Here is a 19,676-nt window from a genome sequence, read left to right on the forward strand (position 1 = left end):
GCAAATGCACTTTCACGTGTATGGAAGTGCGCTTTTGTTTTTTTATGCTATGTCGTAAATTAGTTGATTTTCCACGAAAACCAATTGTAAGATTTCACTGGAATGAAATGCGATACATAATAATGACACTGCCGAGTAGATAACAGGATAACCGTGAAATTTGGAGTCATTCTTAGATGCTTAGGTTGCCGAGTGGTAAAAATGGCGGCCTCCCATTAAAGGCAACTTAAGTTCGAATCTTGAAAAGCACGAGTTATTTGTTTCTTACTGTTCCATTTTCTTTTCTATTTTGAAGGTTAATTATGTAACTGTTTATATGTTCTGTTTGAATAATCATAAAATACAGCAGGTCATGAACGGTAAACCGCGGACATTACGCGGGATCCAGTAAGACATCTGCTACTACAGCCTGTTATATATTACATCTTGCTAGCCAATATGTTTGAGCATAAAATAAAAATAAAAACGTGTTTTTTTACAAGTGAATAATGGATATATTTCATCTCGTGGATGAAATACTGAGGTTTTGTTCCACTTGTGGAAACTCAATGAAATATATCCACTGGTTTCAAATAAACGTCCTCTCTTCAATCTTGTTATCTATTATATGGAATCTGCATCAATCGTTGAGCGTATCTTTGCAAGAAAATTAATGCAAATTTAAATTGATTATTCCTGCACGTATGATTCATGGAGACAATCTAAACGATATGCATGTCAGTTGATATAAAGTATACACCATTAACTATCTTTCATCGCTGTGCAGTGAGGGTCAGTTGTTACAATGTATACATCAACTGTCCCTTATCGCTGTGCAGTGAGGGTCAGCTGATACAATTAACACAGAGACTGTGCACTATGTATCAACCGTTCCGTATGGAGGCAATTATTTTTGGAAGCGGATTTCCATCCGTCCTTGCATCTTAGTGTAGTCTATTTATTTGTGTGGATTTAGCAAGGGAGATAATTCATGCACTATTTGCGAAGCTGAACGATGTATGGCGAATAAGTAATATTTACGAAGATAGGTTACTGTATTTTAATAGTTGTTGTTCAGTTAGTGCCCAGATATGAATAATTTAAAAGTAAGTTTGATCCTTACTCTGACAGGGGTCGTCTTAACTTCATTATGTTACGCTCTTCCAGGATGGATGCTTTTTGAGTTTACCAGCACGAAGGAAGATGTTCAGCTTGGTCTCTGGTACTATTGTTTGAAATATACAGTTTGCGACACCTGGCGAAATGCCGTAGAAAAGAATATCATGCCTGACGCCAGTCACTTCAGCCAAGAAGAGGAAATTCTCATGTGTAAGTGAGCAAATTGTTTTGGATATGCTGGTGGATAAATGGTAGTCCTAGTTTCCTTAGTCCTACCACAGGAGTCTGACGTTTTATCAATAAAGTACGGCGAAATCTCTGACAGTATGAAATCCCCTTATCGGTAATATAAATAAACACAAGGAGTGCAAGTGTGACCACAACCCTTCGCTCGATTCGACTTTTTCTCACGCGTCTTTTGTCGCTTCAGAATCGCAAGAAGACTGAAAAACTACAGAGTGAGAGCTGTGCTCATCAGGGAGATGCTTTTTGCAGATGACGCAGCTCTTGTGACCCACACCGAGGAAGCCCTCCAGAGACTGGGAGACCGTTTTGCTGATGCCTGCATGCAGTTTGGTCTCACCATCAGCTTGGAAAAAACAAATGTCAGCGTGCAAGATACCACCATTGCCCCTTCCATCAAAATCACCCTGGAAGCAGTCAACAACTTTACCTACCTGGGGTCAATCATCAGCAACACTCTCTCGCTTGATATGGAGCTGGACAGAAGGCTTGGAAAGGCAAACACCATCATGGCACAACTAACGAAGAGGATGTGGGAAAACAACGCACTGACAGAGCACACTAAGGTCCAAGTCTACCAGGCCTGCGTTCTCAGCACCCTTCTATATGGAAGTGAGATCTGGAGTACCTACATGAGGCAAGAACACTGGCTCAACTCCTTCCATATATGGTGCCTAAAACGCATCCTGAAAATCAGCTGGCAAGACCGTGTTCCACACAGCGAGATCCTTCAGCGTGCAAGTACCCAGCATGTACTCCCTGCTGAGCAAACGTCGCCTTCGATGGCTGGGACACGTCTGACGCATGGAGGATGGAAGGCTGCCAAAGGACATCCTATATGGACAGCTGGCCACTGGCATGAGAAGAGTCAGCTACCCCTCACTCCGTTTCAAGGATGTATGCAAGAGGGACATGAAGGCATGCAACATTTCACTCAATGGCTGGGAAGAGCTGGCCAAGGATTGAGACACCTGGAGACTGATGTTAAACAATGGCATATCAGTCGCTGATGTGAGGAGAGGCCAGTTGGCAGCGGAGAAACGTGAGAGAAAGAAGAAGAATGTGGCAGCAACCACAGTAACTCAGACTTCCCAGTATGTCGGCACCAACTGCAATAGGGACTGTCACTCACGTATAGGCCTGCACAGCCACAGCAGACAATGCCTACAGAGACAGACAACACCCTAAGGGTGCTATTCGCATGGTCTCTTGAGACTGAGTTGCCAATGATGATATTTACTGTGCTGTCTTTATCCTGGCGGAATGAAAATATGACACTATCATTAATGGACGCATCTTCATGTTCTGTTGACATGCATTTGAATTTGTTGCAAATCGATGGTAGTCGCAATGTTCAGAAGTAGGTTTGTGTGACGGATATGTTTCTTGAATGAAACGAAACGTTGCTTTACATTTCCAATAAGCATAATATAATTTTATTCATTTCATTAAAGAATAATATTTCAATTTAACCCGATTTCGGCATTCCCAGCTTTCATCGCTTTCCAGTCAACTGAAATGTAGGCCAATGAATTTATTAAGCTCTAACACAATAAAATAAATTGGCATGGTTACACTAACCTCACCGTGTCCATCATGAAAGATAACGCGATACTCTTGCCATGACCTCTTTTCTGTATAAGGCTTGCCAGACCATATTTGGATATTCTATGCTATATTATTATCAATCAAGTGGTGAGTAATGGCTTCTTGGTGGAATTTCAAACTTGCCAATAAACCATATTTACTTTTAATGCTCAGAATTTCTGACTCAAACCGCACCATATTTTTACTACAATTTGTTTATGTTTCCATATAAGGCCCCATTGTCCTTATATGGCACACAAACAAACGAGGCTGAGAACGGAAGTAATTTTTATTTGAACTAATGTGGCAGACGATCTAATAAAAAATATTGGATAAGAAAGGTAAACAAGAGTTTACAACAATTTCTACAATGATTTGCGATTCTTCTGGTATTAAATAAGAGGACTACTCAATTTATTTCATTATGTGCAAGGAATATGTTCAAATTGTTGATATTAGGCTAAAAGAGTGCCGGGTTTGAATCACACCCTGCCTGCTCGACACATATGTGCTCATGTTAGTGCCCCGTCCACAAGGTTGGAGTATGGGGTACTAATATTAGTACTAGGTACCAACCATGCAGTCTTTTTGGAAGTGACCAGAGGTCAGATGTTTAAAAATTACATTGACGTATGATATAAGGAAGATGCCCATCTTGACCACCTAATGACCACAGTTGAGGTGAAATGAGGTTAAGAATAAGGACCACCTAATGACCACAGTTGAGGTGAAATGAGGTTAAGAATAAGGACCACCTAATGACACAGTTGAGGTGAAATGAGGTTAAGAATAAGGAATGGTTATTTAGAATATGTGGTAAAAAGCATACATAGTGATTTGCAATGGCTCATTTCGTTTTTGCGCGTTTTTTTATTTAGAAGAGGGGTTGGCATGTTCATTGTTTCCTTTTACCCTGATTTGTGCATTGGAGACCCCCAAATATAATGTTTGACCCCCAGTTCTGATAACAAGAGGAGTTTTGACTCTCAATCTTGAACCACAAAGGGATACAATGATATTTAAATAAGTATATTTCAGGAAATTAACCTCTAATTCACAGAGATTATCTTTGTGCTGTAGTATATATATAGATAATACTTAAAAACTAAATCTATGTATGTATTTTGATATGTATCTCTTCTTTCCTTTGTAGTTAACTTCACGTATACAGCATTTGTGGTGAACCAAATTGAGATGACTCTGTCCTTAGTGAGTGGTATGATTGGGCTAGCCGTCTGTTACAAGATTTTCAAGCACGGCCGGCTGCAGCAGGGGAGCTATTCATTGTATAGATACTTAAGGACACTGGTTGCAGTTGGTCTTGTTGCCAATTTAATTGCTGGTAAGATATAGAGCAGGTATAGTTTGATTGAAAAAGGTAATTCCTTTCTGATGATACTAATAATATGATCAGAGCATGTGTTTTAGCTCACCTGGCCCAAGGCCAGTATGGTTAAATGTTGTATTCCATCAGATCTCAGCATTGCATTATTGTGGTTTAAATATATTTTATTTCATAAAATTGGAATTGTTGATTACAAGAGATATAGAAGTTTAAGATTAAAATGGAAGCCAATGGCTAAAGTTATCAAAATCAAAATTATTAAAATGTATCATAATTTTTCGTACATATCACTTTGTATTTTTCGAAAACTCAAAAATTATCGGACGTAAAATTTCTACTAAGAAGATTTGTGTTTGCAAAAAAGATCAAAAATACCATATTGCCATTTTGTTTTCACAGAAATTAATAATTGTTGGTGAGAAAATACGATTGATGCATAAGCTCTCTTATTGTCATTACAATATCTACTGGTGTTTATTAAGAAATGGACAAAGTACTGCACAGACCATACCTTCAAATATTATCATTAATTAGTTATACTTATTATGTCTGTCACCGTAACAAAACACCACATGCATTTTAAAGTTCGGAGGCCTTTTGATGTTTTCTTATCCAACAAAATTTACATCTCGGTATGTGCAAGTGAAGACCAAAGACCATTGGTCAACTAGTCTTTTTGTTTCATTATAGACATACAAACATAGAATTTAAAAACCTTGTCATTTTCTGTTGTAAATTTGAAATTCATGGACTCCGTTAAATCGATTTGTATATACACTGTAATAGACCTGGGGGCTTTAAAGCTGTAATATGATGGGTTTTTTTGCTGTGTCATAAATTTAACATGTTGTTCATGTCAATGAAGATATAAACTGCTGAAAGAATGAATTTAAACGTTGTAATGTATTAGAAATGTTCAGATTGCAACTTACTTTGATATCTGTATTAAACCATTCATGTTTATGTCAGGTGTGATTGCTGGTCATGTGGTAACAAATGTCATTGTGTTCAACCTTGCACATTGTTAAATACTCACAAAATCTTTTGGAGTCTTATTTTATAGAATTTGTCACACCCAAAAATATGTTTATGACACTTAAATTCCCATCCAAATCATCATTTGAATAGCACTAAGCTCGATGGCTCCAACAGCTGACATCACGAACATACGTCTGCACGCAAGATGGCTGACACTAGATCACATGACTGGTTCCACACAGTAAATTTATAAAGTTCACATTTTTTATTAAATTTCACTTGTTGATTGTAAGTGCAGGCCTTCTTTTATACTAGTATAAGTATGTTTTGAATATTTAATAGTGTATTCTTCATTTTTATGCAGGTCAATATATTTTCAGTGTTATCAGTGTTCATTGGTAGTTGTGTACTCTTCACTCAAGCTTAACAGTCTTGGTTACTTCATGAACTTTGACGTTTGACAGACACGACATAATATGCAATGTTTATATATTTGCTAATGTAAACAGACAAGTGATGATTGTTAAATTGTATATTAACCCTCAGTTTGTGTCGCTGGTTGTAGAGTATCTGTTTGGTACCATCAGACCTGTTCGGCGTCCCAAACTAGCAATGATTGGTTAAATTTACGTCACATGACTATTTTCCAAAGAGTATAAATAGGAGTGAAATTCGAAATTCGGCAGATAGCTGTCAACATTAGCGCCTCGATCAACATCTCTTCACCAAATAAAAATAACACTGTATAGAGGTAGTTATAATTACAGCTTTATTGAATGACATTAAAAAGCTGATAGATACTTATAAAAATAAGGCAAGTCTACAAATTTTAATTTCTTTATTCTCAAAAATAGACTGGAATTACATATATATAGTACAATAATAGGAATTAGTTCAGTTCACTGCTATTGATTCAAGGTTAATATAAAAGTAATATTGTGCCACATAAATAAGCAGCTATCTACTGCCACACTAAGAATTTAGGGATAACTTTCAAAATACTTACTCCGTGGGTCATCCATTTTTTGCTGAATGATTACGTTAAGGTTATGATTTTTTTTTGTTGTTGTAGTGTTTAATGCCATTTTTCAGCACATGATAGGCTATACATGGTGGCCAGTATTAATGGTGGAAGAAGAACCCGGGAAAACCCCAGAAAGAACCACCGACCCACAAGAAGCTACTGGCAAGCTTTCTCACATACCCACATTGGCTGAATCCGAGACTCGAACCCACGCAGACAGAGGTGAGATGGCAGTGATCCATAACGGAGAGCGCTTTAGACCACTCGGCCACTCTGGGCCCCTTAAAGTTATGAAGACCAGCATGTTATAGCATTTGTGTATTGCATATGTTACACGTAATCAAACACATACATTCATGTTTTAGTCATATTTCTTGTATTAAGCATCTTATCACAATTTCATAGTCAAATTAAAAAGGTCCGACTTTGACAGTTCGTTAAATTTATTATTACATTTATTCAAGTTATTCCATACCCCCACCCCCAGTCAGTTGCAATACATATGCTATCTTTTAAGTGCTTGTTCTGTTTTGAATTGGATATAATTAACCTTTTATTGCAAATCTATTCTACAATATACCCCTTTATTATCTTTTTTGGAGAGTTCGAATAACTAGTAATGCCAGGGCTGAGCAAATTTTTTTTTAACCACTAGTCCAGGACAAGTGGTTTCAGAAAATTCACTAGTCCCACCTTTCTCTTCACTAGTCCCACCTTACTCTTCACTAGTGCCACCTTACTTTTCACGGCTTCCAAAATGGGAATCACTTGCCGAGATTTGATGAGACATATGTACTTAATCCATAGAAAAAAACAAATGAAATAATGTACAACATAATTATTCCTTAAAAGAAGTTAACTTGTCAAAAACATTGGTTGTTATACATTTGGCTTCTTCAGGTTCATGTATATATGTTTTTAGCTGATGGATTTGAAAATATGTCCATGTATATGTCTGCCACATGCACCAGCACTAAACCAGAAGTTGATAGCTGTGTCTGGGTTAAAGTCCTTAAACTCTGGTCCATTTGCAGAAATGTTCATTTGCATTTGCAAACTCTTTTGGTTTAAGGAATTCCTTAAAGAAGTCTTGATTAAGTTTATTGAACTAAATCATAGTTCACACTGCAGGGCATGCAAGTACTTGGCATCTTTTATTACAGGAAAGCAAGAGAAGTAATTTGTGTGTGGGTGTGTGATTTGGATTTTTAACAGCTTTAATGATTTTTCAGTCATATCACTCTGATGTCTGCAATGTCGCAGTTTATAGTGATGTCTAGGACTGTGGCATCATGCCGCAGACATGTAGCATGATGTCCCACCCAGTCACATTATCCTGACACCAGGCCAACCAATCATAACACTAACCTCTTAATGCTGAGCGCCAAGCGAGGCAGCTGTTAGTACCATTTTTGTAAGTCTTTTATATGACTTGGCTGGGGATCGAACCCATGACCTCCCACATCCGAGGCAGATGCTCTAACCACTAGGCCACCAGAGCGGTTGGAAGTAATTTGTGATAAGGACTATTTCGAACCACACATTATGGTTCTTCCCCTTGCAACACAAAACTTTGTAACATAAATAAGTTATTATAATAATAATAGTAATGAGTTTATTTAACATAGTGGGTTGTGTGACCCTCAGCATATTTACAGAGTACATATACACACAATAATAATAATAATAATGATAGTAATAAAAATTAAAGAAATGCATTGGTATTAAGTTGCACTTAGACATAATAATCAGAAAGAGTCATTGTTATATACAGTAAATAAAATGTTGGGACAACAAAGTGGAAAGTTTGAGCATTTAGTTTAAGTAATAATATATTTGTCTAATTGAATAGGTTCTACTTCTCATCCGTTGAATTTGATTATAACTGAATGCATTTATGTGTTGTTTTCACAGATATCGCAATTGCATATGCATATACTTACAATACAACATGCATGTACACCTTGCATGGCCATTTTGTTCCCTAACAACATCAGTCATCTCATTTAATCAACATAAAATTCAGATTTAATTGTCAATAAGGTCATCAACAAAATGATACGTAGATTATACTTGAAATTAAATGCCCCTGTAGCACAAAAAACTAAATAAAGCTGGAAGGTCCCTGATTTATATCAAAAGACAGAATTAAGAAGTTGAACTGCAATCATGCCTATTGCTATCAAATAGAAAGACAGTTATTTCTGTTTTGAAAAAATATTTTGTATGATGTCCCCAATATTGTCATCTCGAAAGAGTATATCCAGACAATAACTTTCAGGATACAGTATCCAATGGCCTAATCGTTAGAGCATCCACTTCGGATGTGGGATGTCATGGGTTTGAACCCTAGCCGAATCATACCAAGGTCTTATAAAAATGGTACTAGCAGCTGCCTCACTTGGCTCTCAGCATTAAGAGGTTAAGTGTTGGGACTGGTCGGCCTGGTGTCAAGATAATGTGACTGGGTGTTACTGTCATGACTGGTCAGCTTGGTGTCAGGATAATGTGACTGGGTGTTACTGTCATGACTGGTCAGCTTGGTGTCAGGATAATGTGACTGGGTGTTACTGTCATGACTGGTCGGCCTGGTGTCAGGATAATGTGACTGGGTGTTACTGTCATGACTGGTCGGCCTGGTGTCAGGATAATGTGACTGGGTGGGACATGCAAGATACCCCAGTGCTAGACGTCGCAATTAGCTGCCACACTGCAGTCATGATATGACTGAAAAAGTTGTTAAAGCTTCATAAAAAATCAAAACACTCACACTCAGGATACAATATCAATTACGGAACTAAAGTATCATAGCATGTATATTATGCCAGAATGTTTATGTACAAATAATGCAAAAGCAAATGCTTGTACCAAGGGCAACTGACAAACCAATTTTAATTGGTAGAGTGGCACACAAAAAAGGGTAACTTATTACCCTTGGATTTCAATCCAACCCCGAAAGCCCTATTCAGGTGAAAACTATGGCCCTGAAAAGACCTCGATCGGCATGCTTCTGCTTGAACTAATGGTGTTGCAAAACCCAGACTGATATCACTAAATGTGTAAACATATCTGGTCATCTTAGGAATATTTAGGGTGGTGTAAACATATATAGTCATCTTAGGAATATTTAGGGTGGTGTAAACATATATAGTCATCTTAGGAATATTTAGGGTGGTGTAAACATTTATAGTCATCTTAGGAATATTTAGGGTGGTGTAAACATATATAGTCATCTTAGGAATATTTAAGGTGGTGTAAGCATATATAGTCATCTTAGGAATATTTAAGGTGGTGTAAACATATATAGTCATCTTAGGAATATTAGGGTGGTGTAAACATATATAGTCATCTTAGGAATAATTAGGGTGGTGTAAGCATATATAGTCATCTTAGGAATATTTAAGGTGGTGTAAACATATATAGTCATCTTAGGAATATTAGGGTGGTGTAAACATTTATAGTCATCTTAGGAATATTTAGGGTGGTGTAAACATATATAGTCATCTTAGGAATATTAGGGTGGTGTAAACATATATAGTCATCTTAGGAATAATTAGGGTGGTGTAAACATATATAGTCATCTTAGGAATATTTAGGGGTGTGTAAACATATATAGTCATCTTAGGAATATTAGGGTGGTGTAAACATTTATAGTCATCTTAGGAATAATTCGGGTGGTGTAAACATATATAGTCATCTTAGGAATATTAGGGTGGTGTAAACATATATAGTCATCTTAGGAATATTTAGGGGTGTGTAAACATATATAGTCATCTTAGGAATATTAGGGTGGTGTAAAAATGTATAGTCATCTTAGGAATAATTAGGGTGGTGTAAACATTTATAGTCATCTTAGGAATATTTAGGGTGGTGTAAACATTTATAGTCATCTTAGGAATAATTAGGGTGGTGTAAACATTTATAGTCATCTTAAGAATATTTAGGGTGGTGTAAACATTTATAGACATCTTAGGAATATTTGGGGTGGTGTAAACATTTATAGACATCTTAGGAATATTTACGGGTGTGTAAACATATATAGTCATCTTAGGAATATTAGGGTGGTGTAAAAATGTATAGTCATCTTAGGAATAATTAGGGTGGTGTAAACATTTATAGTCATCTTAGGAATATTTAGGGTGGTGTAAACATTTATAGTCATCTTAGGAATAATTAGGGTGGTGTAAACATTTATAGTCATCTTAAGAATATTTAGGCTGGTGTAAACATTTATAGACATCTTAGGAATATTTTGGGTGGTGTAAACATTTATAGTCATCTTAGGAATAATTAGGTTGGTGTAAACATTTATAGTCATCTTAGGAATATTTAGGCTAGTGTAAACATTTATAGACATCTTAGGAATATTTGGGGTGGTGTAAATATTTATAGTCATCTTAGGAATAATTAGGGTGGTGTAAACATTTATAGTCATCTTAGAATATTTAGGGGTGTGTAAACATATATAATCATTGTAGGAATATTTAGGGTGGTGTAAACATATATAGTCATCTTAGAAATAATTAGGATGGTGTAAACATATATAGTCATCTTAGGCATATTTAGGGTGGTGTAAAATTGTATAGTCATCTTAGGAATATTTCCCAAAATAAATATTTATAATTTTTGTACAATATATTTCAGCTGTGCTGATTCTGTTACCAATGGGACGATTTGCGAATGAGTTATTTCACTACTACCAATTCCATACAGTACTTGGAATCAGATTTGGATTTCCATATGCTTTGCTTCTTGGAGGGATTGGAGGTGTGTGCTTCTCGATTTCTACATTGCTCCTAATTTTTAGTCTTATTAGGCAACAATACAGAAGAGAAGTGGTCAGTATGCAACTGACCACACAACAGATACCAATGATGATTATTCAGACTGCAGCAGTGGCTGAGCAGACAGAAAGGGGATACTACCCAGTTAGTGAACCTCCTCCTTACTGCCCACCTCCAAACTATCCTGGAAATCAAGGGAACCCTACTGAGGATCGAGCCCCAATGCTGCCCCAGAAGCAACATATTTAATTTTTTTCTTCTTTTTCTTTGGCATGATTAAACAAAGCTGGTTGTAAAGAGTCATTTGTGGTTGTGTGAAAAAAAACAGGACTGTTAAAAGCCAGTTGTAAAGATTCAGTGTTGGTTGTGTCAATAATAGCATAATGAGAAACGACGAGAATCCTTCAACAAGATATAATACAGTTCATGTGTATGTCAGTTTTTGGATATTTATAACATTGGTATGTTACATGTCCATTTCTGACATTTCTGTATTTAGCTGTATTGACCCATCATGCTACATTAAGCATTACTTCCAAAATATGGATCAGCATGAATATGCTTCCAGTACAAAAATGGCAGGATCCACATTTCCTGCGAGTCTGTGGACATTAGTGCAAAGGTTGCCATAAGAAAGAAATGATCATCATTATAGCCCATTATTTTAGTGGTTAGAGTATCCGCATTGGAAGCGTGAGGTTGTGGGTTCGATCCAAAGCCGAGTCATACCAAAGGCTTAAAAAAATGGTACTGACAGCTGCCTTACTAGGTGCTCAGCATTAAGAGGTTAGTGTTAGGGTTGTTTGGTCTGGTGTCAGGATAATGTGACTGGGTGGGACATCATACTACATGTCTGCGGCACGATGCCCCAGTGCTAGACATCACTATTAACTGCCACACTGCAGACATCGTAGTGATATGACTGAATTGTTTTTAAAACTATGTTAAAAGTCCTTATCACACACACACACACACACATTATTTTAAACCACAGGAACAAATATTTTACCCAATTCATAACCGAAACACTTAAAAGACAGTCAGTGGTGTATTTTTAACTTCATTACATGGTTGAATAGTTGGCAGAGAATAGGATCAAGTTAAAGTGTGAAAAGTGGAAATTAAATAATGCAGGTCAGCGATGAGTCAGTAATTTTTATGGCATTGTAACTCATCTGGAATGCCTCTTGAATTTATCTCCAGAGCTTTATTTTTATGCCCAACTGGGATAACTGAAGGGCACATATATTTTTGCTGATATCCATCAATAGTTCTGTACCTCTCCACATCAATATTCATCAATGGTAAGTCTGTATAACCACCTGTCCACACGTCTTTATGTCCATATAACATCTAATTCTGAATCAGCTATTCAGTTTTTCAGACTTTATCAGTCTATGATGTGATTAGTATTCTAGCCATTATCTGATTATAGCAGGTTGTTAAACTTTTTGCAACTATTAGACTTGTGGTAGAAAAAATGTAGCAGGCACATCTGCATTGATATGAAAATGGCCCAATAAGGCAATTATAGTTATTTTTCATGTACACAATTTGAACCTTTTTGATCATCCAGACCATCCTGAGTTGTCTCCCTCATCATGTCCTTGGAGAAAGGCACTTTTCTCACACCCTTGTTTGTACGATCATGTTTTGCATTGTAGGACAACTGGATGATATCTATAGTATCACATGACTGCTGTCTTTCATCACATGACCTTCTACTGCAAGCATAGTGCCCACAGTGTGACAAAACTATCTGGTTTGCATCATTGTCAGAGAATTTTATCACAGTAATCAGGATAGACTTGTTTGCAACACATTTACATACTAAATGGAGCAGTGGTTGAAATTACACACTAATCGATCTGCCTGTACAGTTTCTTTATTTGGATTTCAAATTGAAAAGACCATTGCTGTAACTGTTCTTTCTACTACATTAATATTCTCATTATTGTTTATAAAGGATGAATAAATTTTAGATCAAAGCTAAATCATTTATTTTTTGTTTGCGTCCTAACTGTTAATCTTATGGGTAAGTTTAAAATGTGGTCACTGTGTTTTGCCATTGGCAGTCTCAACCTCTGTTCTATCAATGCCAGTATGTGTTGTGTTTTGCCATTGGCAGTCTCAACCTCTGTTCTGTCAATGCCAGTATGTGTTGTGTTTTGCCATTAACAGACTGAACCAGTTTTTTTTAATGCCAGTGTGAGTTTAAATATTGTTAAACTTAATTTTTCTGTGCAAACCTGACTTTTTTGCATTTCATCTTGAGGTGTGGACATTATCAATGTTTGTTTTGCTTTTTGAAGTTTCACTCAGTATTCACAATACACCATTATGACCCTCAATTTTATTTCAGGAAAGTGAGAAAAAGTCCTTAAATTATTTATCAGTGTTATGTAGGAAAATTCCACACTTGGGTTGAAAATTTTCAATCAGTCACTCTGCCGATCATTATTTCTATTGCAAAATTCTAAACCTTAGGTGCATTTTTCCTATCCAACCTCTGGGTGAAGTTTTCCTATCCAAGACTAATAATTTACTCAAAGTGCCATTAAATGAAAATACAACCAGCCATCACAATTTGCCTGATTCCATGTATTATTTTGACCGTACAGTGTATTCTTGTTAAATGTATTTTTCATTGTTACACTTATTTGTTTTTGGAAATGTTTGGTTTTCACAAGAAAATTTTTATACTATCAACTTTATGTGTAAATAGCAAAGAATTAACCTATGAGCGGGGAACTACTATTTCTCTTTTCCATATTTGATTGGTTACCTATCATTAGCACTTATGGATTTTTATAAGTGTGACACATCGTGACACATCCACAGTACTATCATGAACTAATTATAAAACTTGAGCTCCAGTTAGATATAAAAAAGCAACTTTCAGCTTTGGTCGAGAAACATGGATGTATTTTCAGCATCCAGAAAATGAAACTACTCCGAGGCCCTCGGATACTCATGCCTAAAGATCAAGATAAAATTCCCAGACTGTATATCAATGTGAAGGCATACAGTTGGGAAGGCAGAGGTTTGTGTCACAATTACTTGGATTCACCACATGAGCAGTATTGTTACTTGCAAGTAGCCTCATTTCAGCAACAAGTCTCGGGAACAGTATTAATAAGCAAATGAGACTGACTATTTTAATTTTTTCTGGATGGGGCCAAGATTTTCAAAATAATGGTAAAGTTAAATCGGCTTGTTGACCAGGATGATTTAAAGTTTGGGTAAGTGATTTCTTTCAAAGTCAGTTGCCCAAAGCCTGTGTCTGATCACTGTATAGTCACAACACCTGGTGATAAGAGCTTGAGGCGGACATCACTAAGCTGGGTCACAGCTGGAGTCAGCTCGAGAGAATGGCACAGAACAGGAGTCTCTGGTGATCTTTTGTGAGTGGCCATATAGGCCTTGCAGGGTGACGGGCAAAACTGAACTGAACTGAATAAATTGATCAAGTGTGTTCTTAAAATATTGAAATGTTATTAAGAAGAGCAGTCTGTTTAATGAAATAATTTTTTGAAAATATGGTTCATTTAACTAAAGGGAATGACTGAAATTAATATTTGGGACACTTTCTTCCTCTTTTATTGTTATAGCACTAAATTGAATTGACCCCAATTATGAGATGAGATGAGAGAGAGAGAGATATGAGAGAGAGAGATGAAGGCATAGCAGAATTTTACATTTTCTAATGTTAGTGAACTTGTATAAAATATTTGCTTTCCGTATAGCCTCCATAGAGTTTTAAATATTCAGTATATACCAAAATTTAACTTGTCACAATAATGCTTATAAGTTATGAGATAAAATCTCATTTTTTTTTTGGCATGTTCATTGCCTACAAGATTTATAAAGATCATATTTGTAACTATTTAATACGTTTTCCAATGTCTACATTGCAATTGCTACCTGAAGTCAGTTGTTTACTTATGCTTTTTTGGGGAACAGGTAGTAATCAGACTTTGGTACACCAAGCAGTAGTCAGACTTTGGTGATGCTGGACACCAAGCACTAGTCAGACTTTGGTAATGCTGGACATCAGGCAGTAGTCAGACTTTGGTGATGCTGGACATCAGGCAGTAGTCAGACTTTGGTAATGCTGGACATCAGGCAGTAGTCAGACTTTGGTAATGCTGGACACCAAGCAGTAGTCAGACTTTGGTAATGCTGGACACCAAGCAGTAGTCAGACTTTGGTAATGCTGGACACCAAGCAGTAGTCAGACTTTGTGATGCTGGACACCAAGCAGTAGTCAGACTTTGGTAATGCTGGACACCAAGCAGTAGTCAGACTTTGGTAATGCTGGACACCTAGCAGTAGTCAGACTTTGGTAATGCTGGACACCAAGCAGTAGTCAGACTTTGGTAATGCTGGACACCAAGCAGTAGTCAGACTTTGGTAATGCTGGACACCAAGCAGTAGTCAGACTTTGTGATGCTGGACACCAAGCAGTAGTCAGACTTTGGTAATGCTGGACACCTAGCAGTAGTCAGACTTTGGTAATGCTGGACACCAAGCAGTAGTCAGACTTTGGTAATGCTGGACACCAAGCAGTAGTCAGACTTTGGTAATGCTGGACACCTAGCAGTAGTCAGACTTTGGTAATGCTGGACACCAAGCAGTAGTCAGACTTTGGTAATGCTGGACACCTAGCAGTAGTCAGACTTTGGTAATGCTGGACACCTAGCAGTAGTCAGACTTTGGTAATGCTGGACACCAAGCAGTAGTCAGACTTTGGTAATGCTGGACACCAAGCAGTAGTCAGACTTTGGTAATGCTGGACACCAAGCAGTAGTCAGACTTTGGTAATGCTGGACACCTAGCAGTAGTCAGACTTTGGTAATGCTGGACACCAAGCACTAGTCAGACTTTGGTAATGCTGGACATCAGGCAGTAGTCAGACTTTGGTAATGCTGGACACCAAGCAGTAGTCAGACTTTGGTAATGCTGGACATCAGGCAGTAGTCAGACTTTGGTAATGCTGGACATCAAGCAGTAGTCAGACTTTGTGATGCTGGACACAACAATTTAGGAAGATAAACCATTCCAAATAAATGTAAACAATAAGCACAAGATAAATATAAAATGTGAAGGTCCTTACAGACCTGTCAAAGAATTTACAGTCACGTCAAAGGACCTTACCATCATGTCACAATCCACTACTTGTATTATAGTACTCATTACTTCACTGAGTCACCGAAAACTGTGACTTCTCTATGTGCTAATGTATTTTGACTTGAATTTGTATTTACTTAAATTCCAGTGCAAAGGATAACAGTACTATGGTATAGAAGCTGTACTCTCATGTAAACATGAGAACATAAATAAGTATGAATGGACTGTGGCCATTTGACCTAGTTTGTGGATATGGATTATGATCATTTAACCTAGTTTATAGATATGGATTGTGGTCATTTGACCTAGTTTGTGGATATGGATTGTGATCATTTAACCTAGTTTATGGATATGTATTGTGATCATTTGACCTAGTTTCTGGATATGGATTGTGATCATTTAACCTAGTTTATGGATATGTATTGTGGTCATTTGACCTAGTTTGTGGATATGGATTGTGATCATTTAACCTAGTTTATGGATATGGATTGTGATCATTTGATTTAGTTTATGGATATGGATTTTGATCATTTGACCTAGTTTATGGATATGGATTTTGATCATTTGACCTGGTATATGGATGTGGACTCTGCTCATTTACCCTAGTTTATGGATATGGATTTTGATCATTTTACCTAGTTCTGTGGATATATCTTGAGAATAAATTGAGTTATGCCACTTTGACAACTTTGGAATTTTTTATTACTAATAAATTTAACCACCTTGAGATGTGTTTATATATCTTGACCATGTGAGAGACATCTAGGTTATGTCCTCTTCTTTCCAAGATATCTGGTTGAGTGTCAAATTTCATGACAAAGGAAATTATATTACACTTACAAATATACTGCAGCTATACTAACTCAAACATGAAAAAATAGTTTTGTTTCTGAATTTGGTATGGTGTTAGACCAACAAATAGGTCTCTGTTGTTTTTTTTTTTGACAGCGTAGAACAAAGAAATAAAAAGTGGAGACCTACTTGTTGGTCTCGTATGGTGGAGTTTCTCAGCAATATCGGAGATGGTTTTAGTACTCAGTAGTTAATGAGACAAAATGGAATCCAAGAAATTCTTTTCGGCCAGCAGAGCACCAGTGCCATCTTCTTGGGGTGGGATGCAGGTCCTTTTCAATTAATGGATCATTTGATTATACATCCACAGTCAACTCTCATGATAAAGACAGTCATTATAATGGAATATTCATTTTCGACAAACTATCGGTCGAAGCGAAAGTACTCATAATTTTATTTGAGTTCCAACATCGACATTAATATTTTTATAATGTGTCAAATTACCTATATCAATTGACCATTACAATTACACTGTTCCATGGTTTGAAACCCATGGACCACATATTCATTCTTATTGCAGGGCTGTATTATTCAATAAGCAAGTAATAACAGGTAGTGGGGTTTCTGGGTTTTTTTGCCCTAACAAATACAAAGTTATCATTTTGCCACCACCCCCAAGGACACCCCGTGCCAGTGCTTGGCTCAGTGTTATCATTGTGGTGACTGCGCTTATGGCTGCTCACGCGAAAGTATTTGTTTGGATGATTTTTAGGGTTACTTTGCCAGAAACACTCACTATCTGTTACTACAAGAAATTGCTATCATCGGAGATAAAGTTTAGATAAAATTTATACTTTATAAAAATTGTTAAACAGCTTCGCCTATTGTTAATGTCTCAACGGTAGATATAAATATTTCATTGTCATGATGGTAAAGATAAAACATAGTTCGCTAACTTACTATTCGACGACATTCAAATAAATCTTTCATTGCTATTTTATTAAGTGTATATTTTCTGTTAGGAGAATGTGCTTTTGATCGAGCTATTGTTATTTTTGTGTATATTTGTTTACTGATAGGATCATGGAAGTTTATATATCTTTCTGATAACACCGATCTTAATTGTTCTAATTACATGTATCTAAAATATTCACTGCTGTCAAATGTAAAAGGTGAAAGTTTATCAAATTTACCAAAATGTATTCTGGAAGTTTCATTAGCTATTTCATCTGTCAATGGCTTATTGTCAGCTTATAAGATTTTTAACTTCACTGTTACTGCTATCTGTCACTGTAAATGTTTTAAACATTATTTACTATTTTTAGATAACATTTCGTACCCTATCAGTACAGTTCTAGAAATCAGACATCAATATGTCAAGATCCCATTAATGTGTTTGATACTGAACCAAGTGTTAGTGTACCTATTCCGTTTTCACAATACCGTTTGTGATCAAAGTTTGACAGACTGCGTTTAACAATAATGTCAGTTTCTAGTTTGTGATGATTCGTTCTAATTGCCATTGTTCTGATGAAACTAGAATTCCATCAAGCACATATTTATAATCGTTGAAATTCATTTGCGATTTAACATATCGTTATGGTGTGTCTTTTGCTTTTTGGTTACTTTGTTGCTAGCTAATCCAACTGCCTAGATTTTACTTCATAGTCCAACAAGCTTGAATATTACAATAAAGTTTGTTTCATCTTTAAATTTTCTGATTACATTCTTATTTGTGTTATCCTGAAACCCGCTGTCACAAGGATAATCTGAGAGATCAAACAGTTGCAGATTATCATAAATTTCTTGATAAGTATCCTCACATGTTGTTTCATAACTAACAAGTCTGTGTCAGTAAACAATAATTTACTTGACCGCCGTTGCATCTTGACAAAATTATAATGAAAATCGTACATGAATCATTTTGATAAATCAAGTATGGCAGCACCAGCATAAATTGGCTTATTCAACTTAAAATTTTGATTTTCTTCATTGTACAAGGTTTCAATTGAATATTTTCATGCTGACAAAATCATCATCGGTGACAAGTTTGTTTCGTCGATCAACACCATTAACAATTTCGATATTGACACGTATATTGGATATTCTCCATTATCTTTCCAAAGACTGAATTGTTCATTAACTTGAAAAAGTTTTTCGCAAAGTCGATAATTGCAATAGTTCTGCTGCTAGTGTTTGAGTCATTATAACCTTTCATCCACGGCATCTGATTAAATTGTAATACATGATGAACTTTCCATAAAATCAAATCCGGATCTACTGCTTGCTACAGGTTTGTGTAATGAATAACGTAATTACACTTATCCAACAAATTAGGTACTATCTTTCAGAACATCGAGTTCTTTCTATCGATGGGTATCGTTTGCTGATTATCAGATAATAAACTATAGTCGATCGACATTGACTCAAAACGGATAAGACATTGACTCAAAACGGATAATCATTGTGTAAATCAGGTAATGAAATCGGATAATCCAAAATCCTTTATCGTCTTATTGAGATCAGTGACGTTGTACGTGCCCTGTGGTATTTTAAGCAATGTCCAGGCGCCCGTATTAAGCGTAAAATTATCGCTGATGCCTGTTTTGGCATTAGCCATGGAATATCATGATGTGGCCGAAATTGATCTGAATTCGTATTGTCGTGCAGGATCAAGTACGATTGGTGAATTATA

The 19,676-nt window shown here is 36.4% G+C and overlaps 1 protein-coding gene across 1 annotated transcript; it reads left to right on the forward strand.

Annotated features, from left to right (window-relative positions):
• Nucleotides 1-885: 885 nt before the first annotated feature.
• LOC149794841 (uncharacterized) lies at nucleotides 886-18,694 on the forward strand. The gene is made up of 3 exons (XM_089964495.1): nucleotides 886-1,308; nucleotides 4,082-4,270; nucleotides 10,920-18,694. The coding sequence occupies exons 1-3, from the start codon at nucleotides 1,071-1,073 to the stop codon at nucleotides 11,306-11,308; spliced, it is 816 nt and encodes a 271-aa protein (XP_089820621.1). The 5' UTR covers nucleotides 886-1,070; the 3' UTR covers nucleotides 11,309-18,694.
• Nucleotides 18,695-19,676: the final 982 nt, after the last annotated feature.

Source organism: Sinohyriopsis cumingii, chromosome 7, assembly GCF_028554795.1.
Source record: "Sinohyriopsis cumingii isolate HCF-2022 chromosome 7, ASM2855479v2, whole genome shotgun sequence".
Lineage (NCBI taxonomy): Eukaryota > Metazoa > Mollusca > Bivalvia > Unionida > Unionidae > Sinohyriopsis > Sinohyriopsis cumingii.

Coding starts and splice junctions, on each gene's coding strand:
- LOC149794841 (XM_089964495.1), top strand. CDS start 1,071: ATGAATAATTTAAAAGTAAGTTTGATCCTTACTCTGACAGGGGTCGTC. Junction 1,309..4,081: donor AGAAGAGGAAATTCTCATGT/GTAAGTGAGCAA, acceptor TTTCCTTTGTAG/TTAACTTCACGTATACAGCA. Junction 4,271..10,919: donor TGTTGCCAATTTAATTGCTG/GTAAGATATAGA, acceptor AATATATTTCAG/CTGTGCTGATTCTGTTACCA.